Source organism: Pungitius pungitius, chromosome 2 (assembly GCF_949316345.1).
Source record: "Pungitius pungitius chromosome 2, fPunPun2.1, whole genome shotgun sequence".
Taxonomy (NCBI): Eukaryota; Metazoa; Chordata; class Actinopteri; order Perciformes; family Gasterosteidae; genus Pungitius; species Pungitius pungitius.
The window spans coordinates 9,446,029-9,472,476 of NC_084901.1; the positions used below are offsets into that span (position 1 = coordinate 9,446,029).

Here is a 26,448-nt window from a genome sequence, read left to right on the forward strand (position 1 = left end):
TCACCGCTCCACCGGGAGGGTCCAGTCGCCGGGCGTGGGTCCATACTGTAAGGGGACAAAGGTCATGAAAAGGTCAGAAGAGAGTCTTCTGCTGGCCTCACAAAAATCTTCCCTTGCTGAAAACTAAACTTGTCTCGCACGCCGCTGCTTAATTGCGGGCAAAACACAAATCCAAAAGTGAAATCAAATATCCGCGAGCAAATCTGCAAACTCAGCCACCGACGGAACACAGCACAACACAGCAAAGGAACTAGAATAAAAAAAATAATCAAAACAAAATGTTCCCCAATCCGTGACAGCCGAGGAGGCAAATCCAATTATTTGTGTCTCATGTTGCAAATTTGTTCTAATGGTCGACGTGAGAAAGTAAATAAGCGCCTGCGAAGGGGAAACAAAAGAATGTGATTTCTAATTAACTTGAAAGAGGAACAGCAGGGCGACTTAGTAAACCCATCTTTCATCTGCTGCCTCAGACCACTCGTTTGTTTGTGGCACAATGTTGTCTTCAAGAGGGGAGGGAAGAGAAGCGTGGGGGGTGGGGGGGGGGGGGGAATAACACAGCACTGCTTCCCTCCAAATGAAATGTCAACAGATTTACCAGCGCGGCGTTTTCCAGCGTTTTGTCGATTTTATTGTTCATTAAACTTCGCCGCCGCGCTTTCCCTCCTCCACAAGTCTTCCTCCTCCTCCTCCTCCTCCTCTCCCACTTGTTCGAGGCTTCATTTGCAGCATCTTGGCTTTGAAGATCACAAAAGGCTGAGGCAATAATTGGGTTTGTGCAATTACAGCGAGCTTAATGAGAGAATTCAGGAGTTTGTCTTGGCCCTATCTCCAACTCTCCACACTGCGCCATTAGGCCGCCAAACGTCTCTCTCTCCCTCCCTCTTCCCTTGGGTAACCCTCTCTGAAGCAATGTCGACTGAGGGAAGATGTTATCGGATGTAAAGATGCGGTTAACACATCGCGCGCACGCGAGGCCCGGGCTGATGCGGGAGAGCAGATATGCTAATCGGCTGACCAGAAACACAAAACAACAAAAACCACAGATGCAGCACGGAGAGCAAACAGAGCAAGAGAAAAGGGCGACAAAGAAAAAGTCCAGAGTCCGAGAGATAAGACCCGTCAGCTGATCAAAGTGTTTAGAGGACATTCAGGAGATTATGAGATGCAAACAACGAAACCCCAAAGGACACTATCAGCTCATGTGAGTCTGCAGGGCCACCAGTGGTGAAACTGGGCAAAGCTCAGGATTCATTATCAGTTTGTGGATCACAACCAACAGGCAAGGGCAAATTGGTGTTTAGCTATATCTTCAGTTCAGTTTGGCTTTCTAAGCGCCAACACAGGAAGCATTTGAATACTTGTCTTGTGTAGCAGCGCTCATTTCACAACATTTGTGAAACACTCAATTACAAGGAAAAGTTCTGCCCACATCATTAAAAGCAAAAACAATATCAGCTAAATGTAGTCATTCTTTGGAAAAAGGATCCCTGTGATAATGTCATAGGACGCAAATGGAGTTTAATACCGATGCATCTGCCAAGCTGCTTGTTCCTCCCTCTCTGAGAGAAAAGCACTCGGCGAGATGGCGACTCTTTGCTGTCCTGGCTCCCAGGTGGTGGAATAAGCTCTCTGATGACATCAGGACTGCAGAGAGCCTCTACATCTTCTGCCGAAAACTCAAGACACACCTTTTTAGACTCTACCTTGACTAAAACACTAGCAAACCGTAGCATTAACAAATCGTAGCACTTAATTTGTACTTATAATGGCACTTATCTATTCCATGTTTTAAAACTGCTTATTTGATAAAAATTGTTCTTTCTTGTTACTTGTTCTTCTGAGTTTGTATCTCTACGGTTAAAATGCACTTATTGTACGTTGCTTTGGATCGATTTGACTGGAAAGGAAGGACCCAGACCTTCTTAGTCAAGTACAAACGAGAAAGGAAGGATCACATTCAAGCTTACAACCCCACTAATAATAGGCTCATTACACAGCACAATAACAGAAAGTCGGTGATACATAACACGCTCATTAACACAGATTGAGCCTTCAGCAAAGAACATTATGAATCTGTTAGGAGAAACCTGTAGCGCTGCAGAGCACTGCAGAGGTGCCGTGTTCGGAGGCTACGCACAATATTACCACGTCGTTACTCATTACCTAATATGATAATTCACTTATTATGTACATGCAGGCTGTGGGTGTACAATGAGGACCAATGGGGATTTGTTAAAAGAAATAACTCCACACTTTGATCTCATTGAGTTACATAATAACCACTCAGCAGTCGAGTAATTCAATTATGGAGACGCAAGATAACTTCATATTTGGAGGGAATGTTGGTTTTTGTTGGGTCGGGCATTTCTTCGGACATTTATTCAATTTATTGAGTAAACATTCATTTTTTTATTTGTCCAACTTTATTCTTAAATGGACATGTTTGGGTAGAGAACACACACTTCCATCTCCGAAAATCATATCACTTTCTGCATGGAAATGAAGTCCTGTGGGTGACAGGAGTGGAGAGAACCCAGATGTTCAACCAGCTGTTACTGAGAGAGGGAGAAACATCTGTGGGATGTGAGTGTGTGTCCGTCCACACGTACCAACCTGTACATCTGGGAGGTCCTTTGTTATCCGTGAAGCCAACGTTGGGGTTTTATCCTGACAGGAGGATCTGCAAGTTCTGACACACACAAAAACAAAGAATTCTGATCATTTAATCTGCTCTGGGAATGAACTTGAAATTGAATTATGAGAACATAGGAAAAAAAACATATTAAAGTAAATATATTATGGTATAAAGCAATAAGCCACAGGGTTCTTACAACCTCCTGAAGATGAAACTGTCCCTGTGGTCACGAGAGAACAACAGCCGGAGTCTTCAAAGCACTAAACTTAATGTAATGTAAAAACTTGCAATACTATGAGTTTTTTTTTTCTTGAAAAATATTTTCCATAAAAGATAGCATAACTTTTTATTTCACTGAAACAAAAAGAGGCTCTCGACTCAAAGCCCAACTTTCTTTAAGTTATCAAGGAGCAGAAGAATAAGGCAGTGTGGGAAGACTTCCAGACTGCAGCTTTAATGAGCAGCTGTTTAGCTTAGCTTAGCATGAAGAGGGAACCAGGGGCACACATCTGGGCTGGTTCTATCCTTTCTGAGGGCTCGCTTTATCAAAATGTCACGCCAAAACACGTACGTAATTAACAGCAACAAATAATTTAGAGCACGCTAAGGCAGTTTTTTGAATTATCATTTTTATTTTGAAAGCACCATATTTGCTTAAAGTGTTTAAATGAATGAAAGTGCGCAGTACACAACTTTTGAATTTTGCAAATTACAATTCATAAGAGATTCCTGCGATTAATCGCGCGCAGTTGTGGCTTACGTCTCTGAGAGTCGTATTGATCAGCTCTCCTTTATTTTTCCCCACAGGACGACTAAAGCACTTCTGAACAGCTGCACTCTGCAGCTGATTTCAATTAGCATCTATGGCTGTGTTTGTATTGAGTCTACGTGAAAATGAAATGATTATTTGGCAATAAATGTTTTCTAATTCAGTTAAATACACAATGGAAATGGAATTTGTCTTCTGCTCTGTCTTACCTCGCCCTTGGAAACAATGCGTCCAATTGGACGGATCATGCAGGCAGTACCGGAGCCAAATACCTCTTTGACCCGCTGCTGCTTCAGACCGGAGCGCAGCTGGCTCATGGTCAGGTAGCCCTCTGTCACCTTAAACTCCCACAGGGACCACAGGAATCGTGATGACTAATATGAATATTTATTTCATGCATTTTGCATTTATCTGACCCATTTCCTGGTCAGTTCCAGGACGCTAGGTCTGATTACCCCTGGGGGTATGATGCCATCCAGAGGTGGAGTTGCAAGTTCCTCCTCTGTAGCATAATGAAAAGAAAAAAAAAACTATTTCTGGAGATACTGTTTCCAATTATGTTATAGGGACATTGTTAAGCATTGTTTCTGTATAGACCCTTAACATGAGGGTAAATGTTGTTTGCATCAGTGGTGGAAGTTCAAAGGAAGCTGTCTAACCCCTTTGCCTGCAGCAAAACATAAGCGCCCGACATTGGCCAAGTGCGGTTCGGGTAATGCAACTGACCTCCATCCTCATTGATCCAGTGCAGGAAGATGTTCATGGTGCCTGCCTCTGTGATCTGGTGGTCCTCCCCGTACAGCCACAGCACCTGCTGGCACCCATGATCCTTTGCTTCATACTGGGCGGACAAAGAACATCCGTAGTTTCTTCAGAAAACCAAAACAACAAACGTCTTATTTCTGTGAATAAAGTGGCAGACTGTGAAGAGACCATTTCAGTTTCAGTTTCTGCACCTTACACAACCATAGCCAATTGCTATGATTGATCATGAGTGAATTTAAACTAATATCTGATTACAGCATGTGCCCACCTACCCTCCCATCAGTTTCCTGTCCCTCCTTTCCAGGCCAGAGTGTATTTTGGGTAAAACACTAGTCTGAGTTCTTCCTGCCTGTACGCCATAGTGTAGTGACAAGCAGGCCCGGGTGGAGTGACAGATTCCCAAAGGGCTTGATGAGAGGAGCCTGCCAGCCCTCACTTTCACTCCACTCTATAGTCAGCATGTGGTCAGTGAAGACGTTCCCGAAGGCCGCCCCGTCCCGTTTTGTCTTCGAAGTGGAAGACAGGACGATAACCAGGTCAGCGGCCTGGTTACAGGACAATGAAAGCAGAGAAAATGTGACGCTTGGTTGACATTGAGGTCTCCATTCTGGAAAGGCAGAAACAATGCCTCTACATCGGCAGCCACTTCACCAATAAAACATATTGCTTTTCTTAGATCTAATTTATCGCTAAGACATGCAAGGCATAAGGGAATTGTTCATCCGACATTAAAAAATGTGGTTGCATGTTTTTCCATCTGTGTTTGGCCAGCAGATGGCGCTGTGTGACAGGCTAATTCAGAGACTGCTTCCAGCCACACGAGCCCCGGTCCTCAGGGAGCCGACTTCTGCAGAACCAGACACATCCGTCCACACAGTCACGTGGGTGAGACAAAGACATATAGAGAGGAACTTCGATGAAAACCAGGGCGTTCATTTATTATTTATTAGCAGTCTTTCTCAACAACCTCCCTGGGAGGTCAAAGGTCAAGGTCAGATACGGAACAGAAATTAGCAAAGAGGGTTATTGCATCCCAGTTGATTCTCTGCGTCCCTTATTTGTCCTTATGAGCCCCTATGCTCGCTTGGGGCGGCACTGGAGTAAGAGCAGGTTGAGAAATATGATGCCCCATATTTATCAAAGCATATGTCCATCTTCAGTCCATCTGATCCATCCACTCAATTGATATAATTTAATAGTCTGTCTTTTAGATTATTCTCCGTTCCACCTGTTTGGGATTAGACTGACTCCATATCCCCTCTCTCCCGCAGAATGTTGTTTGCGACATAATCCCAGATTACAGTACTGGAAAGTGACAGTGACAGTGAAAGTGTTCAGACTAATGCACATTTTATTCTGTTGTACTTTTTTATTATCTTTACAACTTTGTTTATAGACTTATTGTTTTATAGTGTACATCAAACACCCGAGTGCATATCAACATAAAGGTTTCATTTTTTAAAGTTCTTTTTTTGCATAAACGTTTTTCTACTCTACTAATGCGCCAAACCGAAGCCAACGCTCATCCTTGTGCGTCTGAGCGGATGTGTGCGTCTGTACACGTCCACCCTAATCTCCGCCTCCGCCTGCTATCTCCTGCGTTCAGGGTCAGAAAACAAGCAAAGCTCCAGCTACTTAGCGTGAGCTGGGAAAGTGGATTCTGCTGAGCAGGCTGCTACAGGAGGAGGAAGGAGCACAGGAGTGAACGCTGCCCGTGTCCTTCCCAGAAATAAAATGGCGACAGCGCAGACGTGATTCTGTTTAAGGAGAAAAGCTAAACTGAATTGCTAAGAAAAGGCTCGCACAGGTCGACAGCAAGTGGAGGTCCTGGAATATCAAGTTTTTCATGTGTTTACTGTCACCTTAAGAACCCTCTGGATGACTGCGGCCCTTGGGCCTTTCGGTGCACCATGAGGGTAAGAAGCAGTGCTCCACTGGCATCTTGTATGTGGAGCACCCGGGAGTTTGGGAGCATCAAGATGCTGAAGCAGCTACTGCGGGTATGTGCTCTTAAATCATAATGGTGTTCAGACATCGGCCTTAAATAACATTTTTTAAAGTTTAGCATACCGTTCTACAAACAATACATTCATCAACGTCAACGTGTTATGCATAAATGAATAGACTGTGCAACCCTTACTTATACCCTTACTAATAACAAACGTAACAAACGGGACGCCTCATAAAAGTTAACGTTGCAGGACGAAAGGTGTTACTTGGCAGGTCAGAGGTGGATAAACTGGGCTCCAGCAACATATTGCAACATATTAACAACATCATTGGAAAGATCCTTTGGGCTCTGAGTACTGGGCGAGTATGAAGTCACTGCAGATGTAGGAATGTTATCATTTTAATAAAAATGATAATAGCATGTACAACTCTGCTTTTTTTTGTGCTAATCTTACTGATTTATATTATTTTAAACTTAAAAATATCTTGTTCAACGGAGGTGTAAAGACTTATAAACTTTATATGTCCGAAAACGTTTGCAATTTGGCAATTTGTCTTGCAGATTATTAATACCATCCCAACCTCCCCAGTATGTATCCCCAACACTCACTAACACGTGATCGATCATGTTGCATGACATAAACCTCTACGATGTACATCACCGGCACGGCATCATTATTCCTGTTTGATAGTGTCTTCGTTGCTGTTGTTCTTGTGGATTATCAATGCGATGTTATTTATGTGCGAGTGGTGCTAAGTTATAGTTGAGAAGAAGAATGGGTACAAACATAAGTAATCAGCGGTTCAGCGGTGCGAGTGTCGCGTGCGGGTGCAGTGATCCCTTCCGGCCGCGTGGGGGAGCTGCTGGCTCGTTCATTTATTTCCAAGTGGCGAGCGCCACACCAGGTGCTTCTACGGTCTTTCTGTGCGGGTCTCTACTACAGTGCGTCAAACATTTCGACGTGGACATTCGCTCCCACGAGCTTTTCCGAGGTAAATAAAACGACGGATACTTTTCCCCTGCTTCATGTTTTTCTAGAAAGTACCGCGCACATGTTTGTGTTGGACGTGGCGTCCAGCTGCGTTGTGTTTGCAATTAATTTCTAATGCTGTGGTGTTAGCTGTCGTAGAGGTTGGCACTTTTTGAGTTTTGTCTTTTACACCTTTTCATGCTTATTTTTATATTCGAAGGTTAAAAAAAATACTATTTAATTGTGACGTCGACATTACATTTTCTTTTTAATGCTGGAAGTTGTAGGCGATGCCCTAGTTTTGACCACGTTTGCTTCAATCTTCTGACGGCGAGGATTAAAATGTGATCTCCTTCTAATCTTGCTCATTGCTTACATTAGGCTACTTCATATTGATCGCAAATGTTCCTAAGTATTCTTTGTATGACTTGTGTTTCCCACACTGAAGCTTTACCTGCTGATTGCATTGATGCTAGTCCAACCAGTGAAAGTGATAATGACTGTGCCAGTCATCCAGTGCACAAGCTTGCTTTGTCAACAGAATTTTTTCATTTTATATTTTTATTATTAAACGTAATATCCGGTTCTCTCCTCAGACTTCAGCCAGGAAGCCAGCACTGCAGTGCCTCCATCCCCAGCATGGACTTTTACACGCCCCAGTCCAACCGACGTCACAACCCCGTGGACAGCATCTGCCGTAAGCTGCAGACCATTCAGTGGCGCGGTGACCGAGAGCCCAATTCACCGTTTCAGATTCCCAAACTGTCCTCCAACAACTACGACAGCCCGCAGAGTGGCCTCCGGCACAACCTGGAGACCATCCTGAAGAAGGGGAACCTCCACAGGGACGAGGGCGAGAGGGGGAAGGACAGGGCTGGAGGGATGGGTACCGCGGCTTCCCAGAGGGGCGGCCTGCGACCCTCCGTCCCTCCGTCCACCCCCTCCACGCCAACCAACGTCACGTACAGTATCACCAGCACCCTAGGGGAGAGGAGAGGCGCCGACGGGAGTGATTTAAGGCCAGTTAAGACGTGGCAGAAGTATTGCTCCACGCCAACAGGCCAGGCCAGAGACACGCCTTACTTCACGTTCACACGAGGGCCACAGTCGGCGCAGCCCGAGAGCGAGAGGCCGGACGGGAGGCCGGACGGGAGCCCTTCTCTGAGCCGTACGTTCACCCCAGACCACAGCACCCTCACCTACAACCTCAACTTCTGCTCAGCGGACACGGGGAACTCGGCGGAGTGTGAGCTGTCCTACCCAGCTCTGGTGGTGAAGAGGCTGTCGATGGGCGATGGCGGTAGGTGGGCGGGGCCGTCGGGGCCAGCTTGGATGCGCGGGTCGCCGTGGCAGCGTACCTGCCGCCTACGCAAAGATTACCCAGGACTTTAAGCCACATCTAATGTTTTTTTATTTTTTTCAAATTTTCCACTGATGAGCAAAGTGACGAAGGTTTAAAGATCTTGTAAGATCAACTTTGGGTTTAGATTTTTTTTTTTTTTAATTAGATTGAATTACATTTTTTCCTACAAATTTAGATTCCCTTTACAGAATCTGGTATTAACTGCTAAATAATAAGAGGTCGAAGTATGTTTGGATCTTTATTCAAATAAAGACTTGCCATAAATCTACAAAGGCTTACAAAACATATGTAACTGAATTCCAAATGCAAGTTTTCTAACCTAGAAAAACACATTTTGTCCGGAGAGGTTTTCTCATACGAATAGAAATTAATTGAGATTGATTCTGTCCATTCTTGATGTAATTTTTTCTCTATATCAAAACTCCTATCATTTCAATTGTGTGCTTCCATATTCCTTTATTATACATTCAAACATGCTTAATGAAATGGCCAATGCCAAACCTAGGACCAGGTTTTCTCCCAGCCTAAAACTTTAAGTCATTGCGTGTCAACTTTAAGGGTTAATGGAGCTTCCAGTGACTGGTTTCATCTTGTAGCCTCAAACTAACTTCCATTTCTTAAAGTTGCATGAATTAGTTTGGTTACTACACTGTTAGTTATTAACGCTTCTGTCTTAAAAGGCATCTTATGCTTGCTATGCAGCTCAATACACTCTTTGTCTGGTTTGTGTCAATGTTTCATATTCATGCTCAGGATCCTCGATTACCTCTGAGAACAGGAAGGAAAATATGGCAGAAATCAGCCTAATCTGTGAGGAGAATCTACTCGATACCATCTTCCACGCCTGCGACACCCAGCGCCGAGGTGAGCTCTCACAAACACACACTGTCACGTATGCTTTTCCCTCTTCCCGCTAGCTGGTTGCAGCAGCCTGATGACTATTAACTGTTCATTCAGTCTACTACTGTGTTTTTTTATTTTTATTTAAGCAGACGTAATTACTTTAGCTCTAAATAGTAGCACAGTATCTGCATTGTCTGCATCTTTGCATCAGCAACACAATCGCTTCCATTCATTACGTTTTTTTCATCACTTTCTGTAGCAGAGTTTTGGGATATGTTATGGGTATGTCTTTTAAGTAGTAAAGAGGATATGGATATTTCTTTTGTTTTTGTTTTTTTACAGTTTCTGAAGGGAGATTACTATTTTTGAGTTTTTTGGACTGAAGTTTGTGGTGTTGGGCAGATTGCTTTCCGTCTTCCTCGATGCTCTTTGGGTTTATGTGTTCCCGCTATGATTTAACTAGTTAGATTTGCAATGCCTTTCTCCTCTCTAATGCTGTGGAATTCCACAGCATTTCTATCGCATTCAGATTTATTTTTCATAAAATTGAAACCATTTTGAAGGAAGAAAACATTTTCTACTGTAAAAAAAGTAGAAGATACAATACATGGAGTACTGCCAGTGAAGGCGAAAGATTTATCGGATTTTATTGATGGGAGCATTTTAAAGCATTTATTTTAGAGGAAACTAGTGCAGTTTAGACTCTTGTAATTAAAAATAAGAATTCAGGCGAGCATTTTTAATAACAGCAATGAGAAATGCATTAAACGGATTGAAATAAAAAGTAAGTCATGATTTGGACTGTCTCTATGGTTACTGCCAGTGCTGCCTTCACCTATAACTGAACAAAGACTCCAAATAATCAAGGAGAAGTGTGTTTGTAATATATTAATTCTAATGGATAAAATCATGTGGTGCAGTCATGGCAGATGACGGTCTCCTTGAGTGTACCTGTGTCACCACCCTCTTTCAGGTCGAGTGTACGTGTCTCACATTGTGGACTTCCTGCGACACACCACCAGTCGCACCTCACAAGACAGTGGACTAGAAGACCTTTGCAACATGCTCGATCCAGAGCACAAAGACGTCTCCATCGACCTGGATACGTACCATGCAGTCATGAAGGAGTGGATCGATGACTGCCGCAGCAAGGGGTACGGAAGCACTCACTCTGGGCTTTATGACCGAAATACTGGTTGCTTAGGCATGTGACCCGTAATCTCAAAATGGTAATTATCAGTGTGGTTAAATTTGGGAAGCAACCTCACGGAAGTCAAGGTTTTGTTAGCTCAACTACGTTTGATTCGGGGGGTGGTGAAAGTTAAATATAACCTTCTTAAACATTTTTGCCTTGGAGTTTGAGAACTGGTCCAGTGTCAGGCTGAGTTTGTAGATAGATTTATATTGTAAAGTTTATGCGGTGATTAGTTTAATTATGTGTTGGAGGGATATAAAATGTGAAATGTTTTTAGTAATTATGACCAAATTCTCCTTTTTGCATTACATTTACATTTTTTTTTTGTACACTATAACTAAACTTGCTGCTTAGTCTCCAAATGTGAGGACTTTAATACCCATTCGTAGCTGCAGTTTCCGAACCTGTTACACTACATATAAAGATAACTGCTTGTGTCTTCGTCGGTCCTCTGAATCCCTTTTAGCCCTGCAGGGAAGAGTGACTCATATGTTCTGTTTGAGTCATGCAGTTAAGTAGATTTGCGAAGGCGTATAATGCATCATATGATTGTTCACTTTTGAGAATGTTTCCATCATAGGTGACCAAGGTGTCTTTTTATAACGAACAATAAAATCACAGGAAATTCTGAGTGAAACGCTCTGTCAGGGCTATAGGAAAGCACATTTGACACTGATGGAAATTGATAATTGATGATGATGATTTAACATATAAAGTGTGTTTCCTTTTTAAATAAATGTTATACTCATTTCATATGCAAGTGGTCACATTTTGACTAACCTGGTTAAGATGATGCTAAAAAATTGGCCCGTCTGTTTTTGGCTGACGACTTCAGCCCTTGCAGGGCGGCCACGCATAGAGGTCCAGGTTTTGTATAACTATTAAATGAGGAGAACTGCGCTTCTGTCCTAATGCGGCCTGGGTCTGGTCCGTTGTAGAGGATGAGTTTCAGAAGCACCAAGGGAGCTGACTGTTGACTTCTGTTTTTCTAGGTGTTAAGGGCACCAAAAAAAGCTAATCTAATAGTCTATTGTAGGCATACAAAACGTCAAAAAGTCAAAAGGCAAACAAAACGGCATGGTGCGTGACTGTCAAATATGGTGCAGTATTGTGTAAATACTTGAATTGATGTTGTATTTATTTCAATTTACCTCAGCGAAGAGACAACGGATGACCACACTCAGGACTCATTCAAACTCAGGGAGAGCCTGTCTGGTGAGTTTTTTTAATCACAAATATTCTTCCCTTGTATTGTATACAATATATTTTTATATCAATATCAATTTTAATGTATTTTGGATTCGTGTATGTGTTTTAGCCAAGAGGTCCATGCTGCTGAACATAACTTCAGGAAGTTTGGAGGCCTTTGGCGGGGAGGCATCCAGAGCAGAATTGTAAGTGATGTATCTGGGCAATTAAGCCACACAATACCTTTCTATCTTCTATGACCCGTGGCAGCCCTGTAAAACTAGGTACCAACAATCCAAGTTCGTTGTTGTTGTTGTTATTAATAATAATAATACTTTTAATGTGGTCATTTGTGTTGCGTTGAACCTTTTCCTGCGAAGATATTGATACGCTCGATAGCATTAATTGATTTATTTTTAATTTTCAAATGACAAGACAGAATTTTGTGCACTCATTTTGGCGACACAGGCCTCAACTTACTGCTGTATAATGCACACCTATTTGTATTTGTACATTGGTTTTGTACATTGGTTTAGTCTGTGGAAGGCCGTGTCTCAACGAGGTTCTATCTGGATCTTGAGCGGCGGCGCTTGGCCCTGTAGGGCCCAATTTAACCACTGCCTCTTTGTTTTTCTATATCCCTCAGTGAGACATCAGAACTGGTGTACTGTGTTGCTGACCTTCAATTGAGCAACCAAAAGCTCCTGGAGGAGGTAAGGAAGCTGAAGCAGGTGGTGGAGGGCATGGAGGACGGCAACCAGAAGCTGGCAGAGGAGAACGAGGAGCTACGCAATCAAGCCAGGGTGTAAGAAGCCCTTCTATCCAAATACACGGCACCAAATCACTGCAGCACTGTGTGGTTTGTTCAAGTCCATCTCTTTGTCCTCTCACAGTAACCAGCAGCTGGCCCAGAAAGAGAAGATGCTGAAAGAAGAGGTGGAGGAGATGAAGGCCACTCTGAGCTGTACGGAGGACGGCAGAGCCCGTGCGTCAGCACACAGCAAAAATGTGGTCAGTCACAACTTGTGAATTCTCCTGGCAAGTTTCACCGCACACAGAAAGCTTCAGTGTTTTGTTTTAGGCCGTTGCAGCTGAAATTTATTGTAAAGCATTGTAGGGGGGGGGAATGAAATACAGCAACTGTTGATGACCCCTTTTGGATGAAAATGAGTGCGCTCGTCATTAAACATAGCCTTTCAAAGCAAGAAAATAGCCATGTTACCCCTGCAGAATTAACTCAATACACATTACATTCAATTTAGCAGGATGCACACTTTGAACATCTTCTGGGGTTGTAGGCACATTAAAGGGGAATTCTAACATAGTTGAGCATATACAACTGAGCATAGATTTCCACATTTGCTATTGATTTTTTTTTTATTTTTCAGGAGAGAGAGAACCAGGGTCTTATTGCCAAGATCGCTTCTCTTCAGGAAGAGGTATGCCCCTTACCAAAGAAAGCTGAAAGTCAGACAGTAAAATCAATGAACTGACTTCACTTCAAATGAGTAGTGCTCATCTCTTCATAGATGGCTTACAGAGAGTATATTGTTACAAATTTGTACATGAAAGATGTGACCAGCTGTCCTAACTCATCTGATGGCTCCCCAGAACTTCAAGGTCACCGTGGAGACAGACGCGCTTCAGAGGAGGATAACAGAGCTGTGTGACATTAACGCTGACCTTCAGGTACCTTTTTTATTATTTCTTCACTGTTGTCTATATTCTTGCCCCTTTGCCAAGAATAGCCGAACAAGGCCAACAAAGCTCAAACAAGTTATCCTTATATTAAAGATAAAAGAATTTCAAGGGTGTTCACTATCTGTCGAGTAAACAAGGGAATGACTGCGACTTTCTTTCATTGATTTTGACCTCAATTTAAATGAGTGAGTCCACCCTGGATGACAACCGGGCCTCCCGCTCCTCTTGTTGTCCACCCCCAGCTCTGACTTTGCTTCTTTTACGTTTTAGATGATTGTTCAGTTATCCTATTTTGCTGAAAAAAAGTGGGGGCTGAGTTTCTCTCTGGAATGTGCACGTCAATATAGTGATATTGTCACCAAAAGAATATCTTGTCTCCATGCCTGCCTATGTAGTAAAGAATTTGACATGACTGGCAGAGTCATACACCCGTGAGGCGGTAATTGTATTTGCAGCATAATACTATGCGTTATTACATCTCCTCTCTGCCTCTTCATACTTCTATCACACCGTCTCAATTCTCTCGTTCAGTTTTCCTCGCTCGCTACTGTTTTTTTTAATAAATATCTGCTTTCCTTCCTCGCATTGAGCTGTGCCCGTACATTCAAATCACTGTGTTGACCATGGTACTGCTGCCCACTGCTTCTGGTAACTTCTCTGTCCGCAGGTGCAAATTCACGCTTTTGATGCTATTGTTGGTGAAAAGGAAGCTGTGATACAAGAGGTGAGTTGGATAAATAATCATTTTCTGGGGGGGCAGGAACAGATTGTTGTTGTGTTTCTCTACAATACTCAATCTGGTCTTGTGGTGTTTACAGAAGCGCAGACAGATCAGTGAGCTGAAGTCAACAGTGGAGGAATACTCCTCCATCACAGAGGTCAGTGGGTTGAACTGTCAGTTTCAACTCAACAACCCCCGCTAGTGTCTCATGGATGCTCTCTCTGCTTTCAGTTGTTTCTGATCTTTTTCCCTCATGCCGATGCAGCCCCTTCATGCTTCTTTTGAACCATGTTTTCTGCCTCTGCACATATTCGCTGAAATGAGTTTGCAGAAAATCACGCAGTAATTCTGATAGGCTAGGATTTCTCATGTTACCAGAGATTTAAGTTTCATTGAAGAAGGCATATCAGTAGGTTAACTTTTAATTATTAAATAACTGTTTAAAAAAAAAAATTGCATAATATTGACCACCAAGGTAGTAATTCTGTTTTCGAGAAATTTTATACCAAACCCACAATCCTCTGCTGTGTCCAGATTGTGTACCTGTGGTCAGCATGTCCATGATTAGCCTTTTGCTTGTGTAGTCCTGTAGTCCACAGATTTTTTTTTTTGTTGGTAAAAGATGATTCATGAATAACTAATTTTATGGACCGTCATGTTTGTTCCTCTGTTGCCAATTCTAGCTTCTGAGGGCAGACAAGAGCAAGCTGGAGAACCAGATGCAGATGATACACCCAGAGCTGTCAGGGTGAGCGAACCAAGAAATACTGTGGAGTGAAAGGGTCCGCTCCGAGTGCAGGAGAAGAAGCAATTAAACGGCTTACATCTTTAAACTGTGAATGTATAGACAAAGGGAAACTCTCTATTCCTAATAATGTATCTTATCAAACACTATATATTTCGATATGTAACTAAGTGAAAATTATAATTCATTGTTACCTTTTCTCATTGTTGTCTTTTGTTTAGTTGCTTGTTCCGACCAAACTCTCCTCCACTGTGCTTCTGTCTCACAGGGCTGGTATGTCCCTTTCAGTGGCCTTCAGGTTGAACCAGAGCAGCTCTGGATCCCTGCAGACAGAATTGGCTCTGGCACAGTCACCACCGGGGGTCAGCAACACTCACTTACTTTCTCCTCACTTGTGCAACTTTTTTTTTTCTCCAACCTCCAGCTCTCATTTTTTCATTTTGTATAAAACGATCCGATCTTCTAAATCGGTCTTAATTTGGATGTTTATATAGTTTGTCATTACTGATTGCAATGTTTTATTTTCATTACTTAGAGATCAAGCCTGCTACATTATATTTTTCTTCCTTTTAGTGGGCAGTTTGATGCATTTCAAAACTCGAATGCAACCTACATTATCTGAATCATCGGCACTCACCGTGGGCTTTAACAGACTCTGCTATGTTTGCAATGTTACGCAACCTCAATATATATATATATATATATATATATATATATTGCCTCAGCCTTTCTGAGAAGTATTATGCCTATGTCAAGATGTTCCACTAATCGAGGCTTCTGACATTTTTCACACAATGAAAAGCACTGTCCAAACAAAAACTGCAGTTCTGCTCTTGCTGTGTAGTTGGCTCAGTACAGTTACTGTAATATTTGCGATGGCATGTGTTTTCATTCCCTTTTGGTTTGTGTAAATCTCTCGCAGACTTCCCATGTAGTTGACCATTTGTCCACCACTATGAGCTACACCTCCCCGTTGGATGAGACATTGGACAAGGAGGTGTTGTTGATGCTGCAGGGACCCAACCCTGAACACATGGCTCTGGAGTTCAAGAACCTCATAAGTACACTGGTAAGTGTGATCACCTTTGGGTGAAGGCCACTTGTACTAAAATTGACCTTTTGGACAACAATCCCTTTTCTGCAGGATACAATTGTTTTCTACCGTAATGTTGAACTTTCTAAGGTTTAAGTTAATTTCAAGAATTGGAATCAAGGGAGTTGGCCGTCTGTTTCTCGATGAATCGTTGAGGTTCATTAAAACCTCGTGTCTTGAAGCTTGCGTCAAATCGATCTCTACGCGCTTAAGATTGCCTAGGCTCTCATGAGTTTAGGACAATTAGAATAGTTTAGTTTAATGTCGCTGGTTGCATGTAAACTGGGTGCTAATGTTGTGCATGATGGTCTATTCTTCGGAATTTGCTTTATTTCTCTTAGAAAAAGGATTTCACAGAAGAAACCAACTTGGTCTTGTCTACAGCTGGAAGCAACAGAGACACTGACCTCCAGGTCAGATCCACTTTCTCAGACCTACCAGACACTTGATGCAAGCTTAAGACATTGCAGCTCCAGAGCACTGCTGTTAGGGCCTGTGACATGTTGGCAGATTTTTAATAGGTTGATATCAGGCTGAAAAGCATTATTTGAGCATCATTATTTTTTTAATGTATGAATCATAACATGATGTAAGGTGATCTATCTTTCTGTACCTTTTGCATTGTTTTAGCTCTATTTTCTCACCGCTCGTTGCCTCCTTCCCACCCACTATCCCTTTTTCTCTAGAGATATCTATTATATAACTCCAACAGGCTCCGTCCAGCAGTGTTGTTTAATCGGTGTACCAACACTACCCACTCTCTTCCTCTCTCACTCTAACTTTCTCTACCCCTCCTTTCTCCTGTATTGTTGCCACTCTGCATTCATTAGCCACGTACTGCCGAAAGCAGAAATTGTAGCAAATGAGACGGAAACCATTAGCAGGGCTGTAGCAGTCGTTGTTCGGGTTGTTTTCCCTGGTGTGCAGGCTGACACGGAAACATTTAGTGACAGCTGTCAGAACTTTTTGGAGCTGCGACGCGCTTCAGGCCGTGCGGCTGACCCTCGGCATTGTCTACCCACAGACGGTGCAAGCAGAGCTGGACGCGAGAAGGGCCGACTGGGCCCTCAGCCTAGACCAGCTGGCCCAGTACACAGACTCCCTGGAGAAGGAGCTGATCAAAATGGCCAGCAACATGAGGAGGTCCCGCACGGAGATCCTGCACCTTTCAGTGAGGTGAGAAGAGCTTCGCTGTCTACACTTTGCGGAAGTTAAAAATAAATGGACATTCAGGAATGTTTGAGCTGCAGAAGTGATTGATGTTGAAAAACTTGGTATGAAAGCAGAGTAAGGGGAAAGAGAGCCAATGCCCAGGGACCTTTGTGCTGGCTAATTAAGGAAAACTTGACTAAGGTAGGAAACTTTTTTTTCCTTGGAGGAGGAGGAGTTGCTGCTCTAGTGCAGTGGTAATCCAATTGGCTGAATTAAACCTCAGTGGGAAGAGATACGACTTCATTTTCTGGCTAAGTAAGGTAATACTCCACAAAGGAATTCATCAAGAATAAGCTAGACAGCTAGAATGTGATTAAACCTAGCAGTGTAATTATGAACTGGATAAAAATGAGCGGAATGAGCGGAATGAGCTTTCAAGTTTAGCTGACCATTGTTGTTCAGCTTGTAGTAGTTCCCAGGATTGACCTTCCAGGATCTTTCAAGGAGCAACATATTCATGTTTCTTTGGAACTCCTACAAGCTGAACGAACATGAAGTATTGTCAGACCCTGGGAAATGTAGGTCTTTCTGCTCTTTAGTGCTCAGTCGGCCAGTCAGTGATGCTGAGTGGGGAAATTACCTGTCAATCATCCTGACCTCAATGACCCCAGATTGTCCCGCCTCACTAGGTTTGAGTCCGTGCCAACTCTGGTCTTCACTCTGACTGTGATGGTTTGTCTTGAGCTGTGTGTGTGTGTGTGTTTTGCATGTGTGTTCGTGGAGACGGCCATCCCCTTCAGATATATAACAGAGCTAGAGTGGTACAGTACAAGACCAGACAAGGAGAACTGGTCAGACTGTCCATATTGGATTTACACGTGTTTAGTTACCGGTGTGAACTCCGGAACGTCCATATTGCTTGAGGGGGGGGGGATTCGGGGGAGTCTGAGATTAGAGGGTCGGACTGGAACCGGATTGACTGAAGTGAAGTGGTCGTTACCTGGCCAGTCGGAGCACTGGCGCTGGTCACCCTGGGCAACAGAATGGGACACTGCATGGGCCTGCGGATTGGGTACAGTATGTCCAACGTACTCTCTTCTCTAGAATCTCTGCATTTGTTTTATGTAGCTCTCTGAAACGTTAAGAGCGCTATGATAATCAGGGTGTTTCTCTCTCGGTAAACAAAAAAAAAAAGTAATCCCATAGCCTTTTTTAGTTAACAAGATGTTTGCATTGGTGTCTACAGGGTGCAGGAGCAGGAGAACCAGAAGCGGCATCTATGTGACGAGCTGGAGCAGCTGAAGACCCCTCAGGACAGCAGAGAGGCATCATGCCAGACACCTGCACCAGACGAGGTCAGAGAGGAAGGGACGATGTCCTGGGGCTTTAATCTATCGCTCTATATTTAATAAACCGCAGCAGGTGCTTGCTTTCACAATACTTGACCTTCAGTCGCTACATGTTGTATGTACACGGCCGGGAAGGTGAGCATGTTTACTGGAATGAGGAGATCATGTTGGCTTTGGAACTCATTCGAAATCTCACAAATTAACACGCACGTTTTCAATATTAACATTGCCTATTGGAGTTTGCTTGGAGAGCCGTGATTGCACATACTGCATTCAGACAGATGGAGTATCTGGTAGAGGAGAGCTGAGCCCGCGTTGGAGGCTGAAGTACCCGCACACACACGCACAAGAACCACACACCTACGCACGGCTCGTTGCACAAAATTCACTGAGGCGCTTGAACATTTCCATTACAGCAGGTTATTTATTTATTTATTTTTACTGCAACAAACTGAGTTTGGTGCCAAGGTGCAGGGATACGCATACACTAACAAAGTTGAGTTTTGAAAAATAATTAAACCATTACTTTGATGTAATTTATACTGCATTGCCCGGATTTAGTGAAGAACAGATTGAATTGGATTTGTTAATCAACAAAAGAACAATTTTAAGAAAAGGCGATGATACATGATATCTGTTCGGTTTAGCTGTGATTTTTTCTCCAAAAAACATGTATAAGTGTGAAGTACTGTTTCCCAGGGTGTCTGTTTGAAGAGCTTAACATTTTGTTTTCCAACCGTCTCTGCTGAACTTGAGCCTCAGCAACTCTCGTTGGATTTTGTTCTGTGGAATTCATTATTGCTTTGACAGTTTCTCCTACATCGCTCCATTGCAATCCTTTATATTTGGACTCCACTCTCCTTTCTGTGTTTTAGCCTGGCGATGACTTGGACTGGGATGAGGAGTTTGCCCTTCAAGATTTCCTGAAGAATGAGTTGGCAGAGAGGAATTGCAAAGAACAGGGCGGGCAACCACAAAGAGGTGAAGACGAGTATGTGGAGGAGAAGTGGACGGTGGTGGACACGGCTGGGGAGGGAGAAGTGAGGGACACGTCCACCCCTCTGTCTGCCCTCTCTGGGGAGGCCCAGCATGCAACAGTCGGGGCTCAAGGTGAGGGGGAACATAAAGGTGGACTTAATGACTTGCAGCCAACCCCGCTTTAACCGATAAGTGGCTATCCCAAATATGAACTAAATGTATGAATTGGCTTTGAACAGATTACATCTCCAGAAGTTGTAGCTAAACAGACTTCCTTTGTAAAAGTGGGATACATCAGTTATCTCGGCGCCGATGGAAAAACAAGATGGACTAAATATAATGCATCAAGAGTTTGAACTCTAAGCATAATGTAGAAGACCATACTTGTGTGAGTACTATTTTATCCACATTCATTTAGCTCTAGATTAGGGTATGCTTTAATTAGGCATCAACTAAAATGAGCTAATGCTGGCCCTAAATATACCCATTATTGGTATGGATTACGATAAGCAGTCTTTTTTTTTTTTTAGGATTTAGTTTGTTTCGAACCAAGTAGTTAAAACTAGTGACTTGAAGTTGCCTCACGTGCCCAGCTGGCCCAAACAAAGTGCTTCACAGGATATACTATATATAAATGGCTTACAGATTCTCCATGTTATCTTCAAAGCAATCGGCCACCCCTGACGCCTCAGTACAGTACACACACTCCCTGACAGTAGGTATATGCACAGTCAAGGGCCTTTGGAAGTGGACCCCTGCCTTCTATGGTTGTTGTGGGCCCGGTTTTATAAAGGTTGTGTGTGGCTACACAGTGTGTGAAATCCTCTCTTCCTCAAGGCCCTTGTATGGCCAGCAGCGCAACCAGTCTGAGGCCACGCAGTGAGCTCAGTAATCCCCCATTCCTCTGCATGCATGAGCGGCTGGCAGGCAGAGGGAGAAAAACAGATTGTGAATGTGGTCATTAATGCCCCCATAGCCATGCATGCTATTTTAACCTCTCTGCCCCTCCCTCAACTCTGTGCCCTACACAATAGTCTGACCTTCTATGGCTATTTACCCCTGGGAATAATGTGGAAATAAAGTGTTTGGGTTTAATGAACATCTTCCTTGTGTAGTCCTGTCTCTGTGGGTCCTATGTGTTTATATTTCAATTGTCTCTGATTTAACTCTTTTTCTCCATCTGTTAGACACTTCAGCCTGTACAGATTCTAATCCGGAGGTGAGCTGTCAGGTAAATGGAATTTGGACACTTTCTTCTTGAGGGGAATGTATGTATCTGTCGTGCAAGATGGTCATGTTTAAGATGGTCGATGGATGAGACCTTTTTGTGTATTATCCTTTAGTTGCATGATAACCTATTAACACTAATGAAATCTTCGGCACCCCTAAAACATTACCTAGAAAATTTGAGAAACTATTGTTTTCAATTCCGGCAAACGGAATATCAGAGTAGGTCAATCTTAAACATGAAAGGCCTTATTTCCAGGGAGATGTTGGTCCTTTAAGTAACTTCCAAGCGTTGTCTCTGTTAACCACATTCCAAAATCAATTTGTGACTGCTCAGATGTGATATTTAGACAGTAACAGCAGTTTGATCTTTTTGTAGCCAATGTGCCCGTGGATTAATGCGGTAAATCCATGACTATAAAAATCCCTTTTACTAAACAAAAATGTAACAAAAGCAACAGCAAACTGCTGCTAGTCATTGAGAAATATCATTATACACCATAGTGATTTCCAAGCTTTGCATTTTAAACAGGATGAAAGATTGGCTTGTCTTTGGGGAAACATGGTTTTACAAGCTAAAAAACGTGAGAATCAAAAGTTCAAACCAACACACTTGACACTAAATGCAATAGACCGTTTCATGTGAGTGTTGGATTAACGATAGTTGGGCAATACTTATAAAGCGTTAAATGAATAGTAGAACTTCCAAACCACAGCACTGTTAAGGTTATAGTTGAGGACAAGTGACTAAGTTTGCTCTGAAGATGTGGGTTGTTTCTATCTCGGCCCTGCACAAATTCTACTAAGGTGCTGTTGAGCAAGCAATTGAATCTCTGCTTACTCAGGGGCCAAAAATGGATTGTTGTTGTAATTGGCAGCTGCCTGGTGTGTGACAGGTATGTAATTGTGTGTCAGCATGAAGGTGCCAAACAGATTTGGTGCTGATGGATATTGGTATTTAATCTCTGTTTGAAACTAGTCCTTTTTTCAATTTTATTTTTTTTCAACATGTATTGCAGTTGGGGCTTTTTTGTCATATAGAGTAACACGTACATTTTTAAGCCAAAGAGGTCAAAAAGTGATTCCCGAGTGGCTTAACAGAAATGACCAACCATTCAGTAGGTGGACATCCTGATAAACTCTGTCAAATCATGTTGCTCAACCAATAGCAAGCACAATTTCCAGTGTCTCCTCTGTCATATTATTATGACAAAAAGGTTTCACATCATCAGGATATGTATTTTTCCTAAACATTTTGGATTGGGAGTCAACTTTAAGAGCCCCTTTCTCCAGAACGGTTTGTTCTCATTCTGGTGAATCACGTCTACCACTCTCATATAAGTGAACATTTAGGGTGAACAGGGGCGAGGTAAAAAAATGAATGGTGGCTACGGGAATGTCCTTGAACACTTCATTAAAGGTATTTTTAACATTCACCCCCTTGTTGGACACATCTGAAGTTGTAAGTTGCTATATCTATATAATGTCATTTTAAATGTTTTCTCTTTCCCTCTCTTCCTTAATCCTTTTTCTTTCTGCCGTTGGCCTAGCAAATCTCCCTTTACATATCATCCTTTACGGCCTTTGCTCACAGGCAGCCGTTTTGCTTCTACTGGTCTCTTCTGTATGTAGAATGACAGTGATGACGCGTTAAGGTCACTCTGCGAGTAAGAGGGAAATTGTATGCCTTTATTGGCAAAACCAAAAACTGCCATTTGAAGAACTTCATTTCAAATATTTTTTGCAGCCAATAAGACGTGTTTCAACGTCACTTAACACTAGATGAGTTTGAAATGCATTCTACTCGCTTGCAGTCTGCAATGCTTCAAATGTTTTAAAACCAAACACTATTGTTGTCTGTATGAAAATGGTGGTTATTTTTTTAATTCCCATGAAGACAATGGTGAGTGGAGTGCTTTCTATCCGTCCATCACTGATGGAACAGATGCCTTCTGTTGGCTGCTTGGATGTTGTTGACTACAACGATGTGTGTTTATTGGCTACATGGTTCAGGTTTTGTTGTTTATTTGATCTTTTCACCTTTTTCTGTTCTCGTGTGTGTGTGTGTGTGTGTTTAGGAGGAGGCGGCGGCAGTGCCATTGAGCGCCCACTCACAAGCTGTCAGCATTAGACACTTAGAGGCGGATGCTCCTGCTGATCTGCTCCACTCGGAGAACAACGGTAAGACTCACGTCCGTCTCCCCTCGCTCTGTAACTCTGTGTGGCTCACACGCTATCTTTCTGTTTCAACTTTGAACCCATCCAACTGTCAGCTAGTCGTTCCACTGCATTCATTTAAAACTTAACCAAAGACTGAGTCATTTCCTGACTCACTTGGCACGTTTACTATTGTTTAGAGACGAGAATACATTACTAAATCTTGAAAAATCAATGTCAAACTTGCACACTAAGTACCACAATATAAACATTATTTTTATTTTTGTCATTTTAGTAAAATGCCTCGACTACTCTGTAAAATCATGTACTTTAGTGGATGCATTACTACAACACGCATTTTATTAACTGAATAGGTCAGTTATTGATCCTTTTGCTTGAAGTTTTTAACTTTCCAAATGAACTACATATCTTTATAAAACAATATTTGTTTCTCTGCAGATGCTCTACAGACTGCAGAGTCTCCCTCCTGTGGCCATGCCCATGATCTGAACACATCTGAACAGGGCCCAATGGTCCCACTTAGTGGCACTCCCCCATCACCTGGACAAGATGAGACTATTACCCCGACTGAGAGGTGAATGATTGTGTGCCCAGTATTTCTAACACTTTATTTATTAAGAGTATCGGATAGCCTTTCTTGTGAATGTTCTAAATTACCATTGGTTTATCATATCTAAGCAGCAGATTTGATCAGTTGGTGAATTTTGGATTGGCTCGTCTTAAAGACGCACAATACATAAGTTTTCATAGTCAGGAAATTGTCATTACCACATAGCCTCAACCCACATCCTGAATTATTTCAAAAGCCGTATAAACTATCCCTCCCTTCTCGATTTTTGAAGTTGGCAGGTGTTAGCCACAATACTCAGTTGACTTCACCATTTGAGTTTCCACATTTCCATATGACTTGGTCCACATTTGCTAGTCAAATGGGTGTTTCTGTGCTGTGGAGGGCGTGTGCAGGCTGATTAGTATTTCTGCAGCGTCGCTTTGCATAGGCACAGTCCACCTACAAAGAGAAAAGCTGTTCCTCATCTCTCTTGTTGTTTCATAGTGTCACAGCTGTGTCTCTGTAGATGTAAATGAAGATTGAGAAAACAGATTATTTTGACAGTTGACGTGTGACCTTACACTTGTTGTCAGCACCCAACCGACCTGTGAGGATCCCTGCGGAGAAGAGAACGAGAGCAATGTGGACTTGAGTACAGGAATCATGATATGCACAAAGGTTAGTAGCAGAGAGGAAGCGTTTTAATGCGCGAGGGAATAGAACTTCCTCTATTCTCTTCAGTACCGGCTCCTCTTCCCCTTTCTAAACATCTGTCTCCTTTTCTCTACTTCATCTGTGTCCTTGCTGAGTGGCGGCGTTTTGAAGTGAGGGGGTGGGGAGGGTTCAGTAGGCCGGGCAAGTGGTTGCACAAAGATGTTTGGCGTTTTTTGTCGATGGATGACTTATCATAATTTATTAGTTTTTGTAACCGACCAAATGTGATTACAGCCAGTTGTATAAAAGCAGAATAATTAACCTAAAAGATAACTGATGTTGGAGTTGTCTATTAGCAAAGCAGGGTCAGAGTAGATCATTATGGTGTCGTCTGTATGTCTGGACCAATTAGTATTTACAATGGGCTGCTCTGATGTGCGATCTATACAATAACGTTCATGCTAATTTTGCCCAACCTCAGATGTGCTCGCAGTGTTTTAATTTTGAAGCTTTTTGTGTTGTGATGCCGTTCCACCACAGTCTGGTTTGCATCCTGCTGAGAGATTGATCAGCTTGGTTTATTTGGTGTCCTATCTGCTGGTGGCATGCTGGACTGCCTCCCTGCTGTGAGTTTGAGGCAGCCAAGAAAGGAAGACTCAGACTCTGTGGGTGTGTTCAGTTTGTCGATAAAATGCAGTATCACCCCCAAATGGCTTTCTGCCATGGCTGCTTCTTTTTCATTTAACAATCTAGTTTTAATCTACCAAGAGAGTTGAGTTTCTTATTAATGCAATTGTTTGGATGTATTCAAATAGCCATTACCCAATTTTTATTTATAAATGGGAGATATTTTCATTGGATTCTCTAATGTTGGTAGTATTTTTCCTTATTTTGAAATTAATCAAAATAAGATGGCATAATTCAATAAAATTCCGAAATTTGTTCTGCTGTGCAAATACTCAATAAATGTACTACTTATATAGAACGTGACTGATGTCTCCTTACATGTTGTCCCGGGACATTAATGTGCGCGAATAAAATTCATAGTTGTTAGATTATCATGGTAAAATAGCATAAATAACGACAATTTCAACATTTGGATTAATTAAAATCAATGTTTGATTTGAATCTGTTACCAGACAATTATTTCAGGAGAAAGCCAGGGTTATTTTGCTTCAGTTTATTTGGCTGTAAAATTACGTTTTAATTCTTTTTTATTTTGTAGGGGAATGGTAAAGCAGCTCTCTCCAATTTTGAGCTGTTTCAAGCGGATATTATGCATACTCTAGACACAATACCTCATTGCATTGCTTTGAGTGCTCACCTCCGTGTGTGTGTGTGTTCACACGTGATTGTGTATGGACGTAGTCCGCCTCCACTACTCTGCAGTGTTCCAGTGTTAACACTCAGAGCTTCAGGGCTCTCTGTGAAGCAACACCTTACATAACGAATTCTCCCAATCATTCTCTTCGACATGCTTTAGAGCTTAGATAGCATTTCACTGCCATGGGACAGGTACACTACATGAATTTTTAATCATTGACCGTTTCTTGGGATGTGGGGAAAAAATGCAACGGGCCACCTGTCTTTTTCTCACACCCACCCTCCTTCTTGTCCATCTCAGAGCCTGACCCGGGACCAGTCAGCAGACAGATCGGCAGCGGAGGACAAGTGAGTAATTCACCTACAAGAAACGGTTGGAACGCTCCAGATTTTGTTTATTTCTCGTGAGAACTTTGGAGAACTGGTGTTTTGTTTTTCCAATTGCTATAGTATTGGGTAAAGATGCCTTGCCTATGTGTTCCAGCACGTGCCTGCTACCTGTGTTGGTTGAAGAGGAGGAGAGCATGCAGGACGGCACAGCCGAGGTTCCAACAGTAGCCGCCAGCATGGAAGGTAGGAAGAAAAACTCCAATCTGTGTATAATGAAGGCGACGAGGAGAGAACTCGATGTTTCTAAGCCGCCTGTGTGTTTACGCCTTCGAACAACGCTTACCACCCACACACTAACTCTTCCTTCCAGAGACGGGCTGGCTCACGAGCAGCGGAGCGACCGCCTTCTCTGACAGCAGCCCCTCTCAGTTGGGATCCTCTATCACACATGCCAGCCAATTGGGGAGCGTCACCACCGACCCCAGCCAACCGGAAGATAGTGCAGTCAAAAAGGACTCCCTACCCCTATCTGGCAAAAATAAGCGGGCACTGGTAAGAGCTGCTCATTCCCAAATTTTTTCTCAATTGACTGTGATACATAGATACGGGTGTCACTATAATCATTCCATCAACTATCTTAATCTCAATGGAGTTCAGAGCATAATTTATAGTTGGTGGTAAATAATAAAACGAGGTATAAAGGTATAGAGCCATCAATCCTGCACAATGCACCGTCATTTAGTTTAAGTTGAGCTTTTAACAAGC

At 42.7% G+C, this 26,448-nt stretch overlaps 2 protein-coding genes across 13 annotated transcripts in view; one reads left to right on the forward strand and one right to left on the reverse strand.

The window, feature by feature from the left end:
* Nucleotides 1-6,750, reverse strand: bcat1 (branched chain amino-acid transaminase 1, cytosolic). The gene is given in 9 exon segments (XM_062558495.1): nucleotides 1-45; nucleotides 2,617-2,679; nucleotides 2,681-2,692; nucleotides 3,617-3,751; nucleotides 3,824-3,909; nucleotides 4,134-4,276; nucleotides 4,501-4,549; nucleotides 4,552-4,717; nucleotides 6,733-6,750. Coding segments are annotated over 9 exon segments (717 nt in total).
* Nucleotides 5,972-26,448, forward strand: part of lrmp (lymphoid-restricted membrane protein) — a 27,702-nt gene continuing 7,225 nt past the window's right edge. For 10 of the 12 annotated variants that reach the window (XM_062560331.1, XM_062560334.1, XM_062560340.1 and 7 more), the window contains exons 1-26: nucleotides 6,985-7,115; nucleotides 7,690-8,393; nucleotides 9,210-9,320; nucleotides 10,273-10,453; nucleotides 11,651-11,709; nucleotides 11,813-11,888; nucleotides 12,329-12,487; nucleotides 12,576-12,693; nucleotides 13,071-13,121; nucleotides 13,294-13,371; nucleotides 14,051-14,107; nucleotides 14,202-14,261; nucleotides 14,788-14,852; nucleotides 15,118-15,211; nucleotides 15,772-15,918; nucleotides 16,284-16,355; nucleotides 16,967-17,118; nucleotides 18,341-18,449; nucleotides 19,319-19,553; nucleotides 20,609-20,652; nucleotides 22,727-22,829; nucleotides 23,265-23,400; nucleotides 23,970-24,054; nucleotides 25,655-25,701; nucleotides 25,838-25,926; nucleotides 26,054-26,235. In XM_062560331.1, the coding sequence (XP_062416315.1) occupies nucleotides 7,733-8,393; nucleotides 9,210-9,320; nucleotides 10,273-10,453; nucleotides 11,651-11,709; nucleotides 11,813-11,888; nucleotides 12,329-12,487; nucleotides 12,576-12,693; nucleotides 13,071-13,121; nucleotides 13,294-13,371; nucleotides 14,051-14,107; nucleotides 14,202-14,261; nucleotides 14,788-14,852; nucleotides 15,118-15,211; nucleotides 15,772-15,918; nucleotides 16,284-16,355; nucleotides 16,967-17,118; nucleotides 18,341-18,449; nucleotides 19,319-19,553; nucleotides 20,609-20,652; nucleotides 22,727-22,829; nucleotides 23,265-23,400; nucleotides 23,970-24,054; nucleotides 25,655-25,701; nucleotides 25,838-25,926; nucleotides 26,054-26,235 (3,171 nt within the window). In that variant the 5' untranslated portion in view covers nucleotides 6,985-7,115; nucleotides 7,690-7,732. Of the gene's footprint in view, nucleotides 6,173-6,984; nucleotides 7,116-7,689; nucleotides 8,394-9,209; nucleotides 9,321-10,272; nucleotides 10,454-11,650; nucleotides 11,710-11,812; nucleotides 11,889-12,328; nucleotides 12,488-12,575; nucleotides 12,694-13,070; nucleotides 13,122-13,293; nucleotides 13,372-14,050; nucleotides 14,108-14,201; nucleotides 14,262-14,787; nucleotides 14,853-15,117; nucleotides 15,212-15,771; nucleotides 15,919-16,283; nucleotides 16,356-16,966; nucleotides 17,119-18,340; nucleotides 18,450-19,318; nucleotides 19,554-20,608; nucleotides 20,653-22,726; nucleotides 22,830-23,264; nucleotides 23,401-23,969; nucleotides 24,055-25,654; nucleotides 25,702-25,837; nucleotides 25,927-26,053; nucleotides 26,236-26,448 lie in introns of those variants that run through there. The other 2 variants (XM_062560332.1, XM_037460069.2) reach the window with 2 other exon arrangements.